This window comes from Lycorma delicatula, chromosome 1 (genome assembly GCF_047948215.1).
Source record: "Lycorma delicatula isolate Av1 chromosome 1, ASM4794821v1, whole genome shotgun sequence".
Taxonomy (NCBI): domain Eukaryota; kingdom Metazoa; phylum Arthropoda; class Insecta; order Hemiptera; family Fulgoridae; genus Lycorma; species Lycorma delicatula.
In genome coordinates this window covers 56806460-56827981 of record NC_134455.1, presented here as the reverse complement: position 1 = coordinate 56827981, position 21522 = coordinate 56806460, and the positions used below count along the sequence as shown (strand labels likewise).

At 33.9% G+C, this 21522-nt stretch overlaps 1 protein-coding gene across 2 annotated transcripts in view; it reads right to left on the bottom strand.

Annotated features, from left to right (window-relative positions):
* The window catches only part of LOC142318102 (calcitonin gene-related peptide type 1 receptor-like), a 237195-nt gene that overhangs the window by 99347 nt on the left and 116326 nt on the right, over window positions 1–21522 (bottom strand). For both annotated transcript variants that reach the window (XM_075354631.1, XM_075354632.1), the window contains exon 2: window positions 21411–21452. In XM_075354631.1, coding sequence (XP_075210746.1) covers window positions 21411–21451 — 41 coding nt within the window. In that variant the 5' untranslated portion in view covers window position 21452. The remainder of the gene's footprint in view (window positions 1–21410; window positions 21453–21522) is intronic.

The following is a 21522-nucleotide window of genomic DNA, read 5'->3' as shown; positions in this document are numbered from 1 at the left end:
AAGAGACTCAACTAAGTACTCCAGGTTCTCTTGGACTACTTTGGCCAGCAGGGCAGAACTTCCAGGTCTGACCTTTGCTTTACGGAACTCGTCGACAGGCGGGATCGGCTTGACCCGGGCGGGTGCGCCCGTGTCCATCGCACTCGACTCGTCCTCAGAGGAGGTGGACGGCACAGGTTCCGGCTTGCGCTTTCGGACCTCCTGGTAAACTTCCATGGCCAAAAGATTCCCTACTTCATGAGCTAAAGCTATCCTCGCTGTCTACCTACCAGCTAGGTTACGTATGTGACAGTGTACTAGGGCAAGCTTACGTATGTGACAAATGCCCGCAGCGAGTACGGGCAGCCGGAGACCTTAATTATTCTCCTGTCACTCTATGCACCTCTTCACTGCTATTGGATCAGCTAAATACCGTACTGAAAAGTAAAGCATTAACCACAGATTACTGCCCTTGTAAGAACACGAGTGGGACTAAGGGCGAACACTTTACTCGAAACGGGGACTTACGACCAGGAGTCGTTGCCACCTTATCGCCACGCTGAGGAGAGTGCCCGAACAAATTTTTCTACCTAACACTTCGTGGATCGAGAACGGCAAGTTTATATGTAATGCTACCGTTGATGAAGCATTCAATTCAAACGTCAGGAACTGCAGAAGGAGCACACAACTGCAGCTCAAAACACAGATGGAGAGATCCAACGTAACTTTGTCCGCATCAAAGGAGACCAAAGTAGTTTGCGCGATCAGCTGGCTTGGTGTGATGGGCGTTCATGCAGGCGCGTAGGTATACTGTAACTCCCGCTGACATGTGAATGGCTAGTGCCACACTCACCGATATGAAGCACAGCATGTATGTGGCTACAACTCCCCCTGTCTAGGTGGGCGCATACGGACTATCTAATGGATCTCGCTGTAGTATAGTTGTCCTAGTTTGAACCTGGAGATGTGTATCTTTAGCAGGCTGCCTTTCCGATCGATTTCATAAACTTGCTCTGCACGTTGAAGGACAATGTATGGGCCTTCCTATAGAACCTCGAATCCTGCGTTTAGACCATCAGGAGCAGGGTTCGCGTGTTTGACGAACCAAAATTTATGGTCGTCCACCATAAATGTTGGTTGTTCTCTGTTGTCTACATCTTTTGATATTAGATCCCCTGGTGTAATGCTGCCTTCTCTTTTTTCTCAATAGGTTAAGGTGGTCCTCTGCTTTTGGGTGCGGCTAGTCGTATACACCCAATGAGCTGTTTTTTTGTGGCGTTTCGCTCGCAGAGTTGGCCCGATTTCTTATTGCAAACATCACTCGCGGCACACTCTTATCCCAGGTTAGGTGTTGGACATCCTGCTCGAAGGCTATCCTCAGTGTCTTCTTTACCATTGCGACGCTCAGTGGGATTCATCCGTAGATAGTATAAGGATGTAGTCCAATGTGCAATGTGTTATTGGCGGCATAACTTCTTCCACTTCCGGCTTGTGAGTACAGTTCTGTATCTGTCAGGAGGGCTGCATGATAGCCTCAGCGGAAAAATATTTCATCCTCCAAACAACTGAAGATTGTGTCCGTGTTAGCTCGAGGAACGGCCCTGCCTCTATCCAGTGAGAAAACAGGTCGCCACCACTAGGAATCTGTTGCCTCGTTCCGTTTCTGGATTAGAACCCATTAAGTCAATCGCCACATGCTTCCAACAAGTTTTAGGCCTCCGAGGTCGCTGATTGTCTGTTGGAGGGTTTGGTCCTCGTTTGTATCGAGGGCATGTGCGACACTGCTGGATGTACTGCCCAACTTCCTTCATAAGGCTTGAAAATCATAATATTAGCCAATTTCAACAGCATCTTTAACATCAGTGACCACCCAACGAACAAATGCAATACTTTGCCAAAGATTATAACGAGAGTTACAATTAATCGAGATATCAGGCTAAGAACAATGTGATTTATGGGCGTTAATATTTGGGATTTTAGACAGATTAATAGAGAGAGATATGATTCACTAAACATTCTCAATACCAAAATCTCGACAAGTTACATAATCTTTCTTTTGTTCGTTGGAAATTAGTTACAAAGTTAGGAAGGAGGAACTAATGGGCGAGATGCTAATTAAATTACATGAATTTAATGACAGAAGGACAACAATGGTCTTCTTATTAGTAGTAAGGTATGTTAAAAAGGAAGTAAATGGCAAGAAAGAGGCTTTCATAAATAAATGTTTGTACCATATTATCAAAGTAAGTTGGCTAGAAGATATTTTTAATGAGAAAATGTGGGAGTAACTAATCTAGTCCATTCAACCGGAATAAAGGTAAGAAAATGAATACGAATAAATCACTTTTTAGATGAAGAATGTTGCCTTAGAAAAATCGGCGTCAGGTTTTAATAAACTTGGTCACCAGAATTTTGAGGAGTTGGAATTGTAAGAAGTTTACAATTAATTTGACCAGTATTTCTCAACCTGTGGAACGCGCCCACCTAGGGGGGCGTGATAACACTAAAAGGGGGGGGGGCGAGCATATCAAAAAGAAAATATTATTAAAAAAATTCATTAAATTACTGAAAGGAAAGCAAAACAAAATGCATTGTGACATAATAAATAATAAAATACACATTTACAATTATATAATATTCTCATAAATAGGATTCTATCAGTACTGCACTGTGTATTTAATAATTTACTTATCAATACTAAACTAAAATCAGGTTTAATAACTATTACTGACTCCCTTGGGTCTGTCGTGTAAACCAAACTTTTTCGAAGGAAGGTTTAATATTAGAAATAGACACTCTGAGTTTTTTTCTACATTTAGCTGAGATCTATATTTTTCCTTCAAAGCAGCCACCGCAGAAAATCTGGTTTTACAAAGGCACGATGTTGAGAATGGTAATAGTATATGAAATTCTCTTGTTTTCAGTGTAGAAAACTCATCATCTACTCTGCCCAAAATTCAAAAAGTGATTTACTACTAAATTGTCTCTTTTGATTTCGCCACATGCCGTGAAATCTATAAAGATTTCTTCTTTGGCAGTTGAGAGCTCTTCTGGAGTATTTTGAAATGGATCCCTAACCCACTCGTAACTTGCAACCAAGTTGTCGTTAGCAAGGAAATAATTTTTAAAATTCTTTGCTGGCATGGCTAAATGGTTACAAAAACATCCACATTTGCAAACATTTCTAGGTTTTTTTTTTACTTTAGGTTTCTGCTGTACAATTCTAATTTTCTACAAAAAGCATTAACTTTATCACTCGTATCCAACATATGTTCATTTACTCCTTGGAGCTGAAGATTCAAGGTATTTAATTTCTCGAATATGTCGACCAAATAGCTCAGTTCCATCACAAATAAACCATCTGAAAACTTCTCGGATTCCGGTCAGTTTTTCTTCTTCTAGAAAAATGGCGATTTCATCTCTTAATTCATAAACACGTTGCAAATATTTCCCACATGATAACCATCTTGCCTCGCAATAAAATAGTAACGCTGAATGTACCGCACTAATGTTCAACATGTAACGCGAGTGAGAGAACTTGTGTTTATGTAGGCTCCGTTAACTCGTTCATAAATTTTGTTATTTTTAACTATTTTTATTTATTTTTCTGTTTGTTTAATCATTACGGTTTTGATTTCTTTGTTCTTGTAGTGTTAATACCGGCTTTTGTTTGAATATTATTAGTAATATTAATATGTTTAGTTGCGTAGGTAGCCTAACTGGCTGGCTATCTAGGCTAGCTTAGTAGCGGTTCTATTTATTTATACCGCTTTCAAGGGGGTGGACTGTTACTTTATTATTTTGTTGTTAGTTATGTTGTTTTGTAGTTGTTCAGTCTCTTACCTTTATTATTATTATTATATTTTGAGTTTATTTTAGTTGGTGTTTCCATCGGCCACCATCTTGTTTATACTGGGTGGCTTGCTATTGGCCGGTCGCTTTGTTAGCGGTGTTGCTATAGGTTGGTTTTTCTATACATACGTTTGTAAACAAACTATTACCTTAGTTTTATTTTCATTTGGTTAAGTTTTTAGTGAAAAGTAATGTCCAACACTGAAGAGAAGAGAAGAGGTTAGGCAGGTCCAGGCGAGGTGCAGCTGCCTCCAAGAGTTGCACTAACGGGATATGTGGATGACCTCGTCATGGTGGTTGATGCAGTTACCAAAAGAGAGGCGGTGGGGAAAATACACAATGGCTTTGAAAGCATCAAAGAATGGATTCAAGGAGTCGGGTAGGAAATGGAACCCGAGAAAACAGGGGCCGTTATGATATCAGCAGCTAAAAGGCGATCCAGGCTGACAATCACCATCGAAGGACAGCGCATCACATCCAGGCCGGCCACAAAATATTTAGGCGCCTGGATTGATACCAGGCTGCGATTTGGGATGCATACGGTAGAGGCAAGCAAGAAGGCTGACAAGGTCATCGGGCTAGTTGCCGCCTTGCTGCCTAACTTCAACGGAACAAAGCAACACCGAAGAAAAATCCTAGTAAGCGTGGCTCACTTCACACTACTGTACGGAGCAGAGGTGTGGGTAGGAGCCATGGTATACGCCAACCACAGGGTAATACTGACAAAATATCACAGACGGTGCTGTCTACGGGTCATATCCGGATATCGGGCTGTCTCAGGAGCGGCTGCAGAGGTTCTAGCGGGACTTCTTCCTATCGATCTGGTGGTTGAGCAACGAAGAAGGATGTGGGAGATTAGGGCTCTCCCACCAAGCAGCAAAATAACATAATGGTCGAGATGAACAACATATGACAGCGGAGATGGGACCAGTGCGAGAAGGGACGGTGGACACATCGGATGCTTGGTAACGTCAAGCGATGGAGCGTCTGATGTCACGGCTCCCTAGATTATTACTTAACGCAGTTTTTGACGGGCCATGGAGGGTTTAGATCCTACCTGTTTAGGTTCTATCTGGACCGTTCCGATGAATGCCCTGTCTGTCACGAGGAGGAAACCACTTACCATGTGTTTTTTAAGTGCACAAGATACGATCGTGAGATAAAAATCTATTAGATGTTTTACAAAAAGAGGATATGTTCACACCAGAAGAAGTGCAAGATATATTACTGCACTCGGAGATGAACTGGAAGACTGTTGCTGACTATACTAGGACACTCCTGCGGGACCTAAATACCTGGGAGGAAACTCATATAAGAGCTAAGCGTCGGAGGACATATGGCGGACAGGTCCTCGGCCGAGCGACTAGGGGCCCCCCCGGCGCGTGGGGGTCGCCTTGGCGTGATGAAACTACGGGCACTTCGCACAGGTGTTGAAGGCTTTGGTATTCGGCTTGTGGTCAATCCTGATTGAGGTCTTAATTTTAAGCATGAGTATCCTGTAAAAGAGCGTCTGCGAGGCAATTATGCTGACATATTGTTGAGGGTCAACGCTTTATACTTATAACGGTAGCGGGTGGGTACTTTACGATTTCACGGGAGACGAGTGTGGTGATTGCAGGCGTGAAACCGATATACTTGATTCCGTCAGAACGGCAACAGCGTTATATCGCCAAGAAGTTAGGTGAGTTAACTTCTGACAAAGTTCGGGAAATTGAACAACATGGTAATGCCTTGTGGCAGGCCAGGTGCGATGGGGAGAGGGTGGGCGTTATACGCATGGTCTGTTTCTTGATGTTCTTAGTTTACAGGGCGCCTCTATACGTGATGCAATATATTTCTGGGCATGGCGCTTTCCGAACCGCTGCAGACTGTCCCGGTCTGCAGCGGTTCGGTCTGGTGGACTCAGAAATGTGTCTGCAATGCGAAAAATTGGACGATGTACATCATGTTTTGTGTGCCTATTCAAAGTATGAGTTGATGCGCACGGACACTATCTGTCGGCTCGATATTATGGGGTCGGTGCTGGATCCCCGTGTCAATTGGCGAAACCAGGACGAATGGATAATAATTGAGAATTTTATACAATGGTTGATAAAAGAAAGGATTGCCATTTAGGGCCTTCCCGCGTTGTTTTTTTTTTTTTTGGTGTTGTAATTGGTAAGTCTTTGCTGTTCGTTTGTTTTGTTGTGATTGCGTGTTGAACTCACTCTTTTACTTTCGGGTAGGTAGTGGATTTCAGTTCCTTTTCATATTTTATTTACTCAGTCTTATTCGAGATTAACGTGAGATGGGTTTTGTTCTTTTTTTATAAGGGATAGTAATACACCAGTGGGTATGTCACGCGTGGTATTCGCATCGGTGGCATCCTGACTGAGGCAAGAACACGGCTAAGAGATGCCTTTTGTCGAGGTTTTGAAGATTACCTCCGGTAAAGCCCATAAGGGCTAGGTACGGAAGGGGTGGCATGGCGACCGCAACTGTCGCACGGTAGGTATCTTACTCTACGGAGTCAGGATGTACTGCACTCATGTCTAAGTGCAGAAAAAATTCTTGATTTTAGGGGTCTTATTTTTATACAATTTACTAAGGATACAACGACGGTTGTATCGTTAGCAGAGTATTCAGATCATAATTTATTTCTTTGGAATCTAAAGCTTCTCTGTGGATCATGCAATGTGTCCAGATACACAGTGGTGATTTTTGTTTCACAACTGCTTGTATACTTTATAATCTTCCAGACATTGAACGAGCACCATCGGTGCATATTCAGATGCAATTTTTCCATTCTATGTTTGCCTCGTTTATAAAATCATTTAAGATACCAAATAATCTGATTGCTGTTGCCTTGAGTTCTTTTGGTTTGCAGAAAAGTAGTTCTTCTACTGCTGACATACCATCACAAAATCGAATATAGGCAAAGAAATGATCATTTTTATTGATATCTGTTGCCTCATCAAGCTGAATTAAAAACAATTTGTCATGCAACTTCCCGAAAAGCTGATGCTATACTTCTTCAGCTATATCACCAATTTGACGGGCAACAGAATCATTTGATAGAGGTTTGGACTGCAATTGTTTGATAAAATTATCTCCAAACATGGTTTCTACAATCTCAATAGCAGTTGGCAAAATAAACTCTTCACCAATGGTGTGAAGCTTTTAACATTTGGCTATTTTATATGAAACTTTGTGAGAGGTATTTAGCTTTTTCATTTACAGATAAAGTTTTTTAAAAATGTTTGCTTTTCATATGCTTTTAATTTTAATTCAAAGATTCTCCGGGATTTGTTAACGTATTCACTATGAAGCGTTTCCAAATGTCGTTTAAGTTTATTAGGTTTCATGCTGTCTGCTGCCAAACGTTTTGAGCAAATGGCACGTAGGGGCCTTTCTTCTTCATTTACTTCAGTACTGGTAAACCCAAAATTTAAGTATTCTTGAGAATATTTTCTTGATTTTATTTTTTGAACCACGCTCGTCTGTGCACTTGTTGGTGCTTCAATATCGTCTAATGCTCGCTTACGCCTACTTAAAAACTTGTACATGATTCTGTATAAATCTACTGCCGTGAATATTTAATGCCGTGAATTGCAATTAACACGCAAATTACAACATACACATTCATGGTAGATTCGATAGCGATAGAAGGATCGATTCGACTGAGACTGGCTGGAATTGAACGAGGTGTAGCATTTACACACGTTTGCGCAGACATTCCAGAATATTCGAGACTAATCGCAAATCTCGCGAAACCGCGAGAATTTCCGATATGGTTCACGTAAGACAGAGAGCAATAGAAAGGCATCGATTCTGGTTTTGTCAATGCAGCGGATCGGTGTTGCCAAATATCAATAAATTTACTTATTCTTGGGAATTTGTAAGGTTTGTAACAGGTCGTAGTGTAGCTTTAGGGTCAAAAATATTCAAAATACATTATTATTGTATGAGAGGGGGAGGCGCGATGAAAATTATGAATTGGGTCGCAAATACTAAAAGGCTGAGAAACGCTGAATTAGACGGTTGCCAAAACGCTGGCTAGCAGAAAACACAAACGGCTGCCAGGTTTGAAGATCTACGCTTCTCAACGAACTGCAGGAACTAAGTAAAAAAAATAGTTTAATATTGATCGTAAAATCATTTTATGAACTAATTGGTAATCTGACATTTTATCATATTATTTATACTTAGTTTATCGTTATAACCTTTTTTGATGTCCTGCTTTAATAACATGTCATGTAAAATAACATAAATTACATTTTGTATTCATATTGTTTTCGTCGTTGTCTAGTATTTAAATTGCTGATATCTTAAAAAATCCACACTTCCTTTATACAGTGAAAACAGAGACGCTAGTACAGTAAAAATGCAAAATAATGCAAATGACAGGACAGAATATCAAAGTAAGAAGACAAAGATATCAGCATGCAAATTGTAATGGAAATTCATTAACAATCGCGCATTGAAAAACAGAATGGTAACAATAAAAATCCAAATAGCAGATACTTATTTCCCTGAACGTTACTCGTACATTTCATAAAATCCTCTTGAATAGCTTGGAGTTTATTGTACATGTATATTAGGCGATCTATTGCATAAACTATAGACAAACGAGTAATTTTCAGCAATGATACCAAACACATATATACTGTACACCTTATGACACATAAATATATATATTTATAGAGTAAAGCAGAGAGAGAGAGAGAGAGAGAGAGAGAGAGAGAGAGCGAGTGAGAGAGAGAGAGAGAGAGAGAGAGAGAGAGAGAGCGAGTGAGAGAGAGAGAGAGAGAGAGAGAGAGAGAGAGAGAGAGAGAGAGAGAGAGAGAGAGAGAGAGAGTGAGTGAGTGAGAGAGAGAGATTGAAAGAGAGGGAGTGAGAGAGGATATATACCTTAAAAATAGCTAATAATTATGTATACGTATCATACGGTCTAATCAATACAGCATTTATACAGTCTGACCAACGAAGCAGTTAGTAGTATAACAATGAGCCAAAGCAACTACTGTTTGAGTAATTAAGTTCTTGGGGAAGGAAGGTCTGCATTTCGTTAATTAGTAGAAAATACAATTCTAGAGAAATAATGGAACTTCGAATGGCCTAATTTAAGGATTAACGTAATTTTCCATTGTTTTACTATTAAAGGTATTTTTAAAGCTTAGTTTTTGCTTAAAGCTAATTTGCAATCGATTACTTAACATTGTTTATCATTTTGTAATAAATTATTAATCAAATGGCTGTCAACTTAATCTTAATTTCATAATGATTGAACGTAAATGATTTTCCTAAATAATTAAAAACTGTAATCACTACAAAATGTTAGGATTTAACGGTACGAATGAAATCTAGTATTCTATTTGCAGTTTGTTTTTTCGTTACTACTGATCTCATTCACGTGTTTATTACATTTTTATTTATAGCATACTTCAGATAACAACTAGAAATTATATATTAACTACAATTTAATATATTTAACCGCAATAAGTAAAATAATTTGTTTTCAAAAATTCATAAAATTTTTAATTTCTTACTTTATTTAAAAAAAGAAGAAACAAAAAACAGTGTATTGGAGGAACAAAATCTGGCCTAAAATTATATTTTTAGAAAATTAGTTATGATTCTGTTTTGAATTTAAGCAAAACCCAATTCAAAAATTTATTCAGTAACTCGATTGTTTGAAGGGTTGTTTAATCATGAAGTATCATTATGTTTACAATAAAATGTTTAAGATTTATCTAGTTTATATTTTTATTTAAACATTACATTACCTTAAAACCATTAATATTTATGATAATTTATTCTTAAATCAACAACTACATCACTTTGAAATTATGTGATGTAAAATTTCCATATTTATTTCTTCCATAAAAATGGCGATGATGTGGACTAAATTTTATTGAAAAACCTCAATCAATTTTTAAGATCAAAACTCCAGAAATAGATAGATAGAAGGAAAACTAAGCATTTGTTGAACCTATGTTTAAAATATGAACTTTTTTCTTATACTAGTGTAAGAAAGACAATAAAATACTCGTAGACCCTTTTTAAAATAGAATTTAACGAATTTAAATTTATTTAAACATATTATAGCCGTTTCAACTTTTACTGTAAATTTATTTAGATATACATTTTTAGATCATTCGTTGTACCTGTTTACTGCGTATTTTAAAGTAATTTATTGTTGTATATAATGCTGGTTGTACGTTTTATTTATTTTTATTTTTTCTTTCTTAATATTATTCTTTATTAATGCAAAATGTTTTACTTGTTTAAATTTTTTTTTTTTTTTTTACTTTTCCTATTCCTTTAATTGTAGCATATATGAATGTAAGTTTATGCAGAGTGCTATTAATTTAAAAATGAAATTGTTTATCTAAGTTTCTCTTTACTTTAAATAATTACTAACCCTATTCCGTCGTTTAATAGTAAAGATGATTAACTTAGTGTACAATAGACTTGGAATTACAGAGAATTTTCAACTGCACTTTGAGAATTCTTAGAGTAAAATTAGATAAAATTCTGTTTAAAACAAAGTAGAGAGTAGTAACTTATTTTGATTTATGCCGCTACCGAAGTGATGATTGGGACTAATTTACCATTACTATCAGTAAGTTTTGCTTCGTGTGAAATCACGAAAGACTCAAGATATCTATAGCAGCTATTATGATTAGAGACCTGAAGGCAGTTGCGCCCATTTTTTATAATAGTGTCTGTATAGAATGTTATATCCACGGATAGATATCCCGACCAGGATGTATTTTAATTAGAATCCCGCAACAGAATGAAAATGCATTTATTATCTATCTCTAATGAAATACATAATACCGGTAGACGAATCAATTAACCGCAAGAGGTGTAATGTAAATAATTGTATGTTTATTTATATGAATAATAATCTACATATAATTGGTTATTGTTGAGAAATATTCATTAGCCTATATTCCATTAATAAAAAATCATTATTATTAAAAAATCCCATTACTAAGAAGTTATTTTAATATTTTAAACGTTCTTAATAACATCAATAACATAACTTTTAATTTTATTGAATGTTTACTAATAAGCTAATCTGTTTTATCAATTAAAATATTCGACTAATATATTAACGATAGTAATGTTAGTAATAACACTATTTTATCAATTTTAATATAAAGTTTGAAAACTGCTTTTAACTCTGTGAGGTTATAATGAATTTAACCTATTTTAGCTTAGGATAATCTACTGGTTTCCTAGCCTAAAATACTGGTTTATTTACTACTTTTTGTAAAGTGAAGACAGTTTGTTTGTAATCTGCACTTACCGGTGATAATTCAGATTTGTTTTTTTGAATTCCTTAAATTATTTCAAATATTTTAAATTGAAAATGGGGTTAAAATTCATTCAGGATTTTTCAATAAATTTGTTTTGCAACAGCAAGATAATAAATGTTAGTAATTTGACGGTCTGTCTATTTTTTAACTTTATTCAGTATTTTTAACCCCTCGGAAAACAAGGAGGTAGTTCTCAATTTTTTGCGTATGCAATTTTTTTGGCGATGAAAAATTCAGTAGAATAATCTTTTTTGAGTATCTAAATAAATTATTTAACGTTTCACATATCGGTGAAGGAAAATACTTTCTTTTTTAAATAATATCTAATCTCTGTTTTTAATTCTGTCATATCTTTTTCAAGTATTGAATAAGAGTGTAAAGTGAAGTGATGTTGTGAAATGTAGATACAATTCATTCATTACTTTGTGCCGGTTAGCGGATAAATTCTATTAAAATCTCTTTTCATCTCTGTTATATTAATTTTTTTCAAATAATTGTCCGGATTAAAAAAAAGTAATTCTATATAATATATAGTTTACGAAGCTTCTCGTTACAACGGGTGAGTATGTGTATTACCAGCTTATAATTAATTGTGTGACTGTATGCCAATGCGCGTATGTGATTATTTTTATATAGCAGCTCGTAGCTTCGGTATAGAGAAAGAGAAGGGTAAATTATTGGTACTGTACGCAGGTACCGTGAAAAACGAGCAGGTGTGACGTTGTGATTAATAATGATATATTAATCAGCAGCTCAGTAACTTTCCTTATGAGAACAGTCTAGAGTGAAATTTCAGCTGGAAAATTTTCAATTTACCGACAGTATGTTGCATTACAGTCAACTGCTTTTTATTACTCTGAATAAGATTAATTTCTCTTCTTACAGGAAATAAAATGGAAATTAATTATGCGATAAAAGAATTTCAGATAGTATAATAAAATTGCTACACATATTGAAAATATTATAACAAAACAATCAGCAGAAAACTGAAGAAATTCAATTTAGTAAATTAAGCTCTGTTTTGGCATGAATGTGTAAATACCAGGAATGTGGCTGACAGAAAAACGATAATAACAATAATTTTTTTTCATTTTTTAAATTACGGTAATCCTCCTTTCACTCCTTACAACTATTTCCAACCTCCGTGAAGAATACTTATCTATCAGGCAAGTAAAAATTCGCTAAGAGGATACAAGCACAACAGAACAGCAAGTAAAAAAATTTTGTGTGCCACATTTTCTTTTGGGAATATAAACACAGAGGAAATTTTTAAACATAAAATATGAAGCTGAATTCCTACTTAGTCCTAAATAAATTAAAGGTTAGTCTTCTAATATAAATTACAAGTACAACTGATAATTCAGTAAGCTTAAAAGTACCACATTTTGGGACATGTCATATGAAAAATTGATTTAATATACAATTACCTTTTTACACTGATAATAATATCAATGTTATTCAACAAACCCAGCAGTGCACTGCCTAGAAGTTTGCAGCCCCTGAAGCCGACTGCGTACTCAGATCAACAACCAGCAAGGTGTATTGTCCCCTCGCAGACAACTATTGGACTCTGTTAAAAAATTCAGAAACCTCTGTTTTAAAAGCACTCAAGTTTTTCCCAGAGTCAGTTCCAAAGTTGCCGTTTACCTGTTTGGTCTTTCAATATAGATGATAGATACAGTCTTTCTGTATTGGTGATATTTAAACATGTAATAACTGTGTACATAAATGTACTTAAATAATCTATACATTTTATTATAAGCATATAGGCGGTACTTTATAACAATTCTAGAAATATTCACATCATAATGGCCATGTAGATCTTTATAAATTGTTCAGTTTATCTTGAATAATACTTCTTGATTTTAATTTTGAAAAACCATGTGTCTATATATTTCCCTGTGTGAATCAGAATATTCACTTAGACAATGCTGTTGTTAGTTAAAAGGAATTTCCTTCAGACAGCCTCCGTCAGATGGTTTGTGACATCTCTTTATGTGACATCTCTCTTGACATCTCAAACCATCTCCAAACAATACTTTTAAATGGATCTGATGGTAGGTTAGTAATAGTAAGAGATGGGTTTTGCTTGCTAAAAGTTCCAATATATCCACATAAACAGTCTAAGCTTCTCCTAGGCCTCTGATATTTGTAATGTTTATTTGCTTATTAAAAATATTTATTATCAAAAATAAGTTCTAAATCGCAGACATCCTCTAGGAATACATTATGATCAGTAATCTGATAATGATATTTCAGAAATAATGTTTTCATTCCTCGTGATGACAACTTTCCAAAATTCATTGGAAAATTAAATAAAAATTGGCCGCTGGTGAATTCTTTTCTCATCCTTTTGTAACACACGGAAATCTTCTATAGAGTTAACTTTTCCGCATAATTTCACATCATCAGCAAATGGAAGAAACTTAGAGTGAATGTCTTTTCCTATGTCATTTAAAAATAATTGAACAAAATTAGTGTAAGGTTGCCCCCAGATTTTGCCCTTGCAGAAAGCTAGAAGTTGTCGCATATTCACTTGAATATGACTAATATTCACATATTAATCTCTCATCTGACATACTCTGTTAATCAAGTAAGAATGAAGCCATTTAATCAAAACACCTTTCACACCGTAACATTTCAGCTTAAATAATATTTATTATGTATGATAATTTGTCAAAGGATTTTTTAAAATCAAATGTATTACTTCAATTTTGATGAGATTGTATACTTCAATAATACTTATTGTATACTATTGTATACTTCAATAATGTATTACTTCAATTTTTGTTGAGATTAGTCAGAGAGGATCTGTTAGTTATAAACTTATGGCTGCTGTGACTAATATGCTTCATCAGCAACCGGTATAAGTATTTGTAAATCAAAATTTCAAAGATTTCACCACTTTCAGAACAGAAGAAGGCTGTAAGCTGTAATTTGCTAGGGTGCAAATTGTCCTTCTTAGTACTAGAGTCACTAACACTATATTCCAAGAGCCATGGAAGTCAGCAGATGTCAAAATACAATTAAAGAGCCAGACAAGTATGGGAGCAATTAATATAATAGATTATAAAATAAATTCCAGGTGTACCTTCAATGCCAGCAGCAGACCTTGGCTTCAGCACTGCAATATTTTTAGCAATCATAGTAGGACTCTCAGTAACACTCCTTTCAGCCATTTTAGTAATTTGAATCCTTTTGTAACTGCAAGCTGAAGACAACCCCTGAAATTCCTACTAAATTCCTCTCTAAGATTCCATCACTACTTTATCTTGAATTTTTGTTATGCCACATTCTATTGGAATATTTAATTAAAAATTTGAGATATTTATACGTGTTAAAAGAATTCACCCTTAATTCAATCATACACTTCTTGATCTATTTTACATAAATTTTTTACCAAAAACTTTACTCTGGTATAGTAAACTCCTCCTTATTGTCTCATTTTAACACTTTTAAATTTCCCGTGAGCCTCATTTTTTAATTTGAGATGTTGAATGAGATCCTTAGAAAAATAGGTAGGATAATTGTTTGTTATAATGATTTTTACTAGTATGTACTTAGCAACTTGATGGCCACATTACAGAATAGTTACTTTTTGATTAATTTATAATGATAAAAACATATAGAAGGCAAATCTGTTTATTTTTCTTTTTGTAGAGCCTGATGTAAATCCTTCTTGATTATAAATATGATTTCCTGAAATCATTAATAGTCCTCTTCTTTAAAGGGATAACATAATAATTAGACAGCTTAAAGTTTACATCATCTATAAAATCAAATAATGCCTTTTCTTTTCCCTGGAATAAAGACATATATTTGACTTTAAGGAATGATCATTCCAGTCAATTATGGTAATGTTACAGTCGCCCAAAATTATAACTGTGTGATGTTTGAAATTGAGTGTCTCTTTTAAAGGAGAAACATTATTACTGATTAACAAGTTAGCGTTATTTTTCATTCATATCTCAACCCATAACATTCATTGGTATATTCAAGGTCTTCTATCCTAAAATTTTGTAACTTGGAATTAACGTAATAAGTGCTCTAGTTTTATTTCTTTAACCTTATTTGGTCCTGTAAAGTATGCAGTTACTGGAAAAGTAATCACTTGTTTTCTCACAAAGAGCTGTTTTGATAACAGCAACATCATGATGAATCTCAGCTATAGAAGCAAAAAACACTTTTGATTTCTTCCCAAAAAGCTTCTGGTATAAACTATTTATATCACTACAACCCAATATGCGACATATTTATCAGTTTCTTCTAAGGTCTTAAAATCGGCACTGTTGCTATGCATTGTTCAGGCTTTAACATGGTTCTGGGCAAGCCAGAACACCTTTTGGCCACACACCAGGAGTAGATAAAACACCATAATGCTATTTCAATACCAGAAAATGGAAAGAAAATCTTCTTCTTTATATGTTCGATGCTTTTTTTCATTTAGAGTTTGATATGAATCTTGCAGTTATTCCAAATTATGTTTCTCATAAGATCTTTAATAACATCAGCATTTATTGTAGTGCCAGACCTCACCAAAAATAAAACTCTGTTCCTCGAATTGACAAGATGCAAATCATCTAATCAATCTCAATTGATACTGTGGATTCATTATTAACAGCCTGCCCAATTTCAACAAATAGTTTTAGCTTGTTGTTTTTGATCTCATAACCATGGACGCAGGCTCAACTCTAGGTGAAGAACTGCAGGTGGGTGATTCATTTGTTTCATGCAGTTGAGTTTGATTCATTCCACTGAGAATAGCATTTAAAAATATTTTCAGACTTACGTTGTTAAATTACTAATGCAAAATTATCAACCTACCTCATTAACTGATCTTTCTTTATTTATGAACTAGAGAGAAGACCAAAAAAAATAGGAACCAGATAGATCATCGCACTCACATTTAGATATGACCTTGAACTCCTCTGTAATAATGTTATTTAAAATTAATTTTGTTTATAATACCCAAACTAATTTCGTACAAAACACTTAGTCATCTAATGAAACTCTAGTTGATAGTCTAATCTATACCCTGAATGGTTAATGGGAATGCAAGATCATTGTCAAATTAAATCTACAAACTGATCTCACCTGCTTATTTGCCATTTGTTTTCTAACCTACACCATTGGAAAGGGGATTTGATATTTCAGGAAAACCCAGCACAGTGGGGTAGTATCCATGATAAAATGGATTAATATATTGCTTTGGATCCTGTTTCAACAAAACAGGCGGCCAACAGTGACAGTCAAACAACTTGTTCATTATGAAAATCCTGTCCTTTTTTTGGATTGATGGATAGGTGAGAGTCTGACAAGCCCTGTAATTTTATTTTCAGGTATATTGTAGTTGATTTATCCAGTTTAACCCCTTCATGGATGCATCATAACCTACATCTTCTCATCCAATTCTTAAATGTTCCAAAATACTACTTTTAGATCACAGCTTCTTTAGGTAAGAAGAGAACATCTTTTGCTTTAAGTACTTCTAAAGATGTAAATACTTTATCTAGATAGATCTTCGATGAATCTACTCATGAGATGTATCGATGGTGACTTCAGTACAATCAACCAGTTTTTAATTGCAAAAAACATCTATTTCGTATGATGGAAGTCTTGCAAAGGATGCTATAGAAACTCCTACTGAATCTTTTATCGAGTGTGAATGAGAACCAAGCAAATAAATTTCTTCAAACTACAAAATTTGAAATTTTTTAAAAGTTTTTATTAAACTCCATGGACACCTGAATTTTTTCATAAGCTTTGTTGTCCGTCAGGACTTACAGTGTAGAGGTATTCATTAACGAATTATCCAGCGAAGCTGTGATTGGATGTAGTGTTTAATCATGTGACTAATTGGAGAAATTATTCCTTCATAATTACACGCCTTAAAGTTTAATTAGCCTAATTTACCTGAGAGGACTTACGCTGCCATTCATCGTTTAGATGTACGAGTATACGTATGTTCTGCCTCCTATGCGATGTTTTAAATATCAGCGTTTTAGTTATCCGATACAACATTTTACAGGGGAAGTCATGTATGGAGAACGATTGCATCAAGAAGCTTGCAAGGAAGACAAATTCGCATAAAAATGTGGTGGGCAGCGATTTAAAAATTCCTAGACATGATTGCAAGACATAGAAACTGATCGATTTTCAGAAATTAAATAGCTATTCAGGCAACAAAAGTGCTAAGAAAAGTAACCTACTTTGAAACAAAAAAGGGTTGTAAGTTTTCAAACACCAGAGGAAAATCATTTGCACAAACTATAGAGATTACCAGATTTTTGGAGAATTAGTTAGATGACATCGACGTGTCTTTCAGTAATTGATGAATTTATTGCTTCACTAATAAAAAAAACTTCATTAAAGAGAAAATGGATAGTCCATTTTAGTCCATTTAGTACTCAAGTAAAGTTGAACAAAGCTCAGAAGTGGAAAAAGAATAACCAGTATTTGTTAAGAAAAATACTTACCAGTATTTGATAAGAAAAATAGTTCATGTGGTTAATTAATAAAGTTGGAGTTGGGGTGGCTTTATCTGTTTTCTTAGGAAGAAAATTCTTTATCTAGTGATTGTGTTTAAATTTTTAGTTTATCTTATTTTATCTATTTGGTCCTTTTCTTTTTTTTAGACCGTTAAAATTACAAGATAGCCGTCTGATCAAATTATGATGTTGATAAAAATTCATCGGCGGATCTTCGGGATTCTCATCCAGCATGGACCAATCCACTTTCTTCAACAAGATAGGTCCGGAGATGAATCCACCGTCAGGCCAGAAACATCGTAATAAGAAGGGAGGGCGTAAAGATAATTCGCAATCTTAGGTGATACTTAGCGCTGCATATGTATCATTTAATACGAAGCTTTTAAAGATAAGATATCAGGTTAAAATTCGAAAGTTGTGAAAGTATACTAGAGTATGATAGCGATTCGAATGCACCAATTCATAACTACTTGATGAATTTTTAGCACTCTTAGAATCAATTTGTCTACAAATTAGAGGAATTTAATTTTGCAGTTTAAGAAAAACATTTTTTACATAATATACATTAAAATATACAACACAGACACACGTACAGACCACAGACACAAAAGCTTTAACATGTATGTATATTAATAACGTAGGTGTACATCGGTATAAAATGGATTGTGTCTGTTTGCAAGCGTGCAGTATGTGTGTAAACAGACATTCTGGTTTTAATATCAAGAGTAAAATGTTAATACCCGAGTCCTACTGAGCCTGAAAGACAATAAATTCAATTTTTGTTACCAAACTTCATTAACCAAATATTTTTATTTTATTTTTGTCCTATTTTGTAGTTTGGTTAAAATTATAATTTTAAAATTCTTGTACTGAAATGATTTATGGCATTATTCGCTCATTTTAAAAATAATTATTGATAGTTTTCTTAGTTTAAAGATAAATACTAATTAAAAAAGGAATATAACTCCTTTAATAAAGAGGGATAAAAAAACATGATTTAGCCAACTCTTTTATTAATTTTTAAAGTGTTGCTATTCAGTAAAAAATTTTACTTAACCGTACGATAAATTTGTATCAAATATCTGATGAAATTTAGAAAATTTTTAACTACCCAGTTTTTTTTTCAGAGACTCGGATTGTTGCATCTTGAGCACGAGTGATGCAAAATACTCAGAATTAATTATATTGATCTCATTAAAGTTATTTCGATGATATTTGACACTCATTAACATCTCTTTCGATAATCATACAGATAATTTCAATTCGTTTCATTGTCCAGTATGTGTTCATAAAATAACAGGTTGAGTCCCGACGATTTCTATTTTTTAAATCTCGTATAGGAAATTATTTTTTCCTTTCCAAAGGATGTTATGACTACCATCAATCAGGGTTTTATTGAGTGATAGATGAACTTATATTAAAAGGACAAAAATTAAACTGTCTCCTAACTTTTAACTGTTTGTATATATGAAAATGAAAATAAAAAAAAACCGCACAGAAAAATGTTTTTAAAGCACCACTCAGTACTTTCTCTACGCGTAGTAGATTTAATATTTACATACATTATGCTATCGATTAGAATGAGGAAAATGAGTCTAAATAATATTAAACAAAAACGGTTGGATAGCAACGACGATGTGCTATAAATAATAACAGTGAATAAAATAAAAGAAAAAACTTCCCAAATTCTTAAAAATTACCAACTGATGATGAACACAGTTCCACAGATGTTTAAGTAAAAAAGAATTGTTCTTATACGGCTAGATATTTCTAAATATATTTACAAAGTAATTTTGCTTACTAAAATCGAGATAAAATTTATATTATTTAAATTTTATCATCGTAAAGGGCTGGAGCTGGTCTAGCGGCTAATTCGTCGTCTCAAATCGGTTGTTTAAGAGCTGATTTTCGAAGTCAAGACTCTAAGGTTCAAACCCGACTAAAAGCTAGTAGCTTTTATACGCGGATTTGAATACTTTGGATATCGGTGTACTTTGGGGGTTGGGGTTCAATTAACCATACGTCTGAGGGATGGTCGGGCTGAGTCTGTACAAGATTACACCTCGTTTCATATTATCCTCATCTCTTTGGGACATGGGAGGAGGGGGTTGCTTATTGTTAATTAGTTGAACAAATTGCAACGTACACATAAGGAAAAATATAAATCTGTGAATTTCTGAAGCTTGATGATGAAATTTGTATAATAAACCTTTTTTGTTTTAAATTTGTAATACTTACGTATTTTCATATACATTACTAATTATTTTTTAAAGATATGAATAATTACTGTTGGTAGGCTTACCCAGAATAATAACAACAGCCTTTGATTATGTAACATAATTTTCCATAATATTTAGTTTTATTAAACTCATTCGAAATTCCTTTTTTTTTGCAAGCTTTTTTAATAATGTTTAGGTTAAAAAACGGTATAACCGTAGACTTTCTTTCAGTCGCCAAAAGTATATTCTATCCTAACTGATATTTTTTTATTAATTTTAAAAGTTTAATAATTAAAATCGAATGCATTTTAGAAAAGCTCTTTCTGTTTGAGAGAGAGAGAGAAGAAAACTGTAGTATTAGTAATATAGTTAATAGTTGATGTTCAAGCAAAAATATATAAATTTAAAAATATAATTGTTTATTAATGAATAACTAACTAAGCTATGCGACTTGCAATTGTTAGCTGATATTAATTAAAAAAAAAAAATTGTTGGAGAAGGAGACTTCCTAAGTATTGAAAAATATATTATTTAAAAAAAAGTAATTGGCATCGTCAATTTGATGACTTCGATGCTACGTTGCCTTCGATATTAAATTTCTCAGTTAAGTGACAATATATTAGATCTTTTTGTGATAAAAAAAATATATTATCAAGAAGTTAGCATTTTAAATGCGGTATCTTTTTACGTTCTTCGACCTTAATGTTGAACGACCCTAACATTACAAAATACAAACTCGTTTGCTAGTATTATCGCACTTGTAACGGTAAATACTATTAGTTTAAAACTAATTTTATTACATTTGCAGATGCTATCTAATATGATATGATTGATGAGAAGATTTTTATTAAGATTTATTTTTGGATTAGTTTATTATGCAGCTAATTGAAATATACTGACTGGAAAAATAATGAGTTTATATAGCTTGTCTTCCTTGAAATGCTATTAATTTTGACCTGCTTTTGTTGAGCGAGTAAAAATTATATTGTTTATTATTATCTATCCTTAACACAAAATCAAAACTTTAGTTAAAGTAGTTAGTAATATTAATATCACTGTTATTATTTAGTTACTTAATCCAATCAGAAATAATTTCTCCATTACAAAAATAACTTTTTATGGAAATGTCTGAAAATTAAAAATACTAAAGTGTAAATAAAAACAAAAATTGAAATTAATTAAACGTTCTACTTTTCTAGTGTGATAAATAATAGCTTTATATAAGTAACGTTACCTAATTCTTGTTAATACTACTCTGTAAAATACGTATAGTAAAAAACAACTAGGATCTTCTATTTGCTTATTTTACAAAAAGTTGTTTATACAATAAAGGTTTAACAGTCTTTTTAAATTGAGTAAGTAAGTGTTTTGGTATTATTTGAAGCTGAGCGATAATAAAAGTAAGTAAAAAAGCATAAAAATTAAAATGCAGGAGGAAAGGAGACATTTTGGATTGTAATATATACAAACACAATGTACATGGATAGTGCAGATTAGATTTATTTAATATTTACCCGAGTTTGATAAGTGCTAACTTATACATTTATGTTAAAATATTGTACTACCATGAATCTGGAAATGTAGAGAGCAAATGGTACTCTGTCATGCTGTAACAAATAGAAAAAAAGATTAAGTAAATTTGCAAAAGTTATGAATTCAGCAGTATGTAACACATTC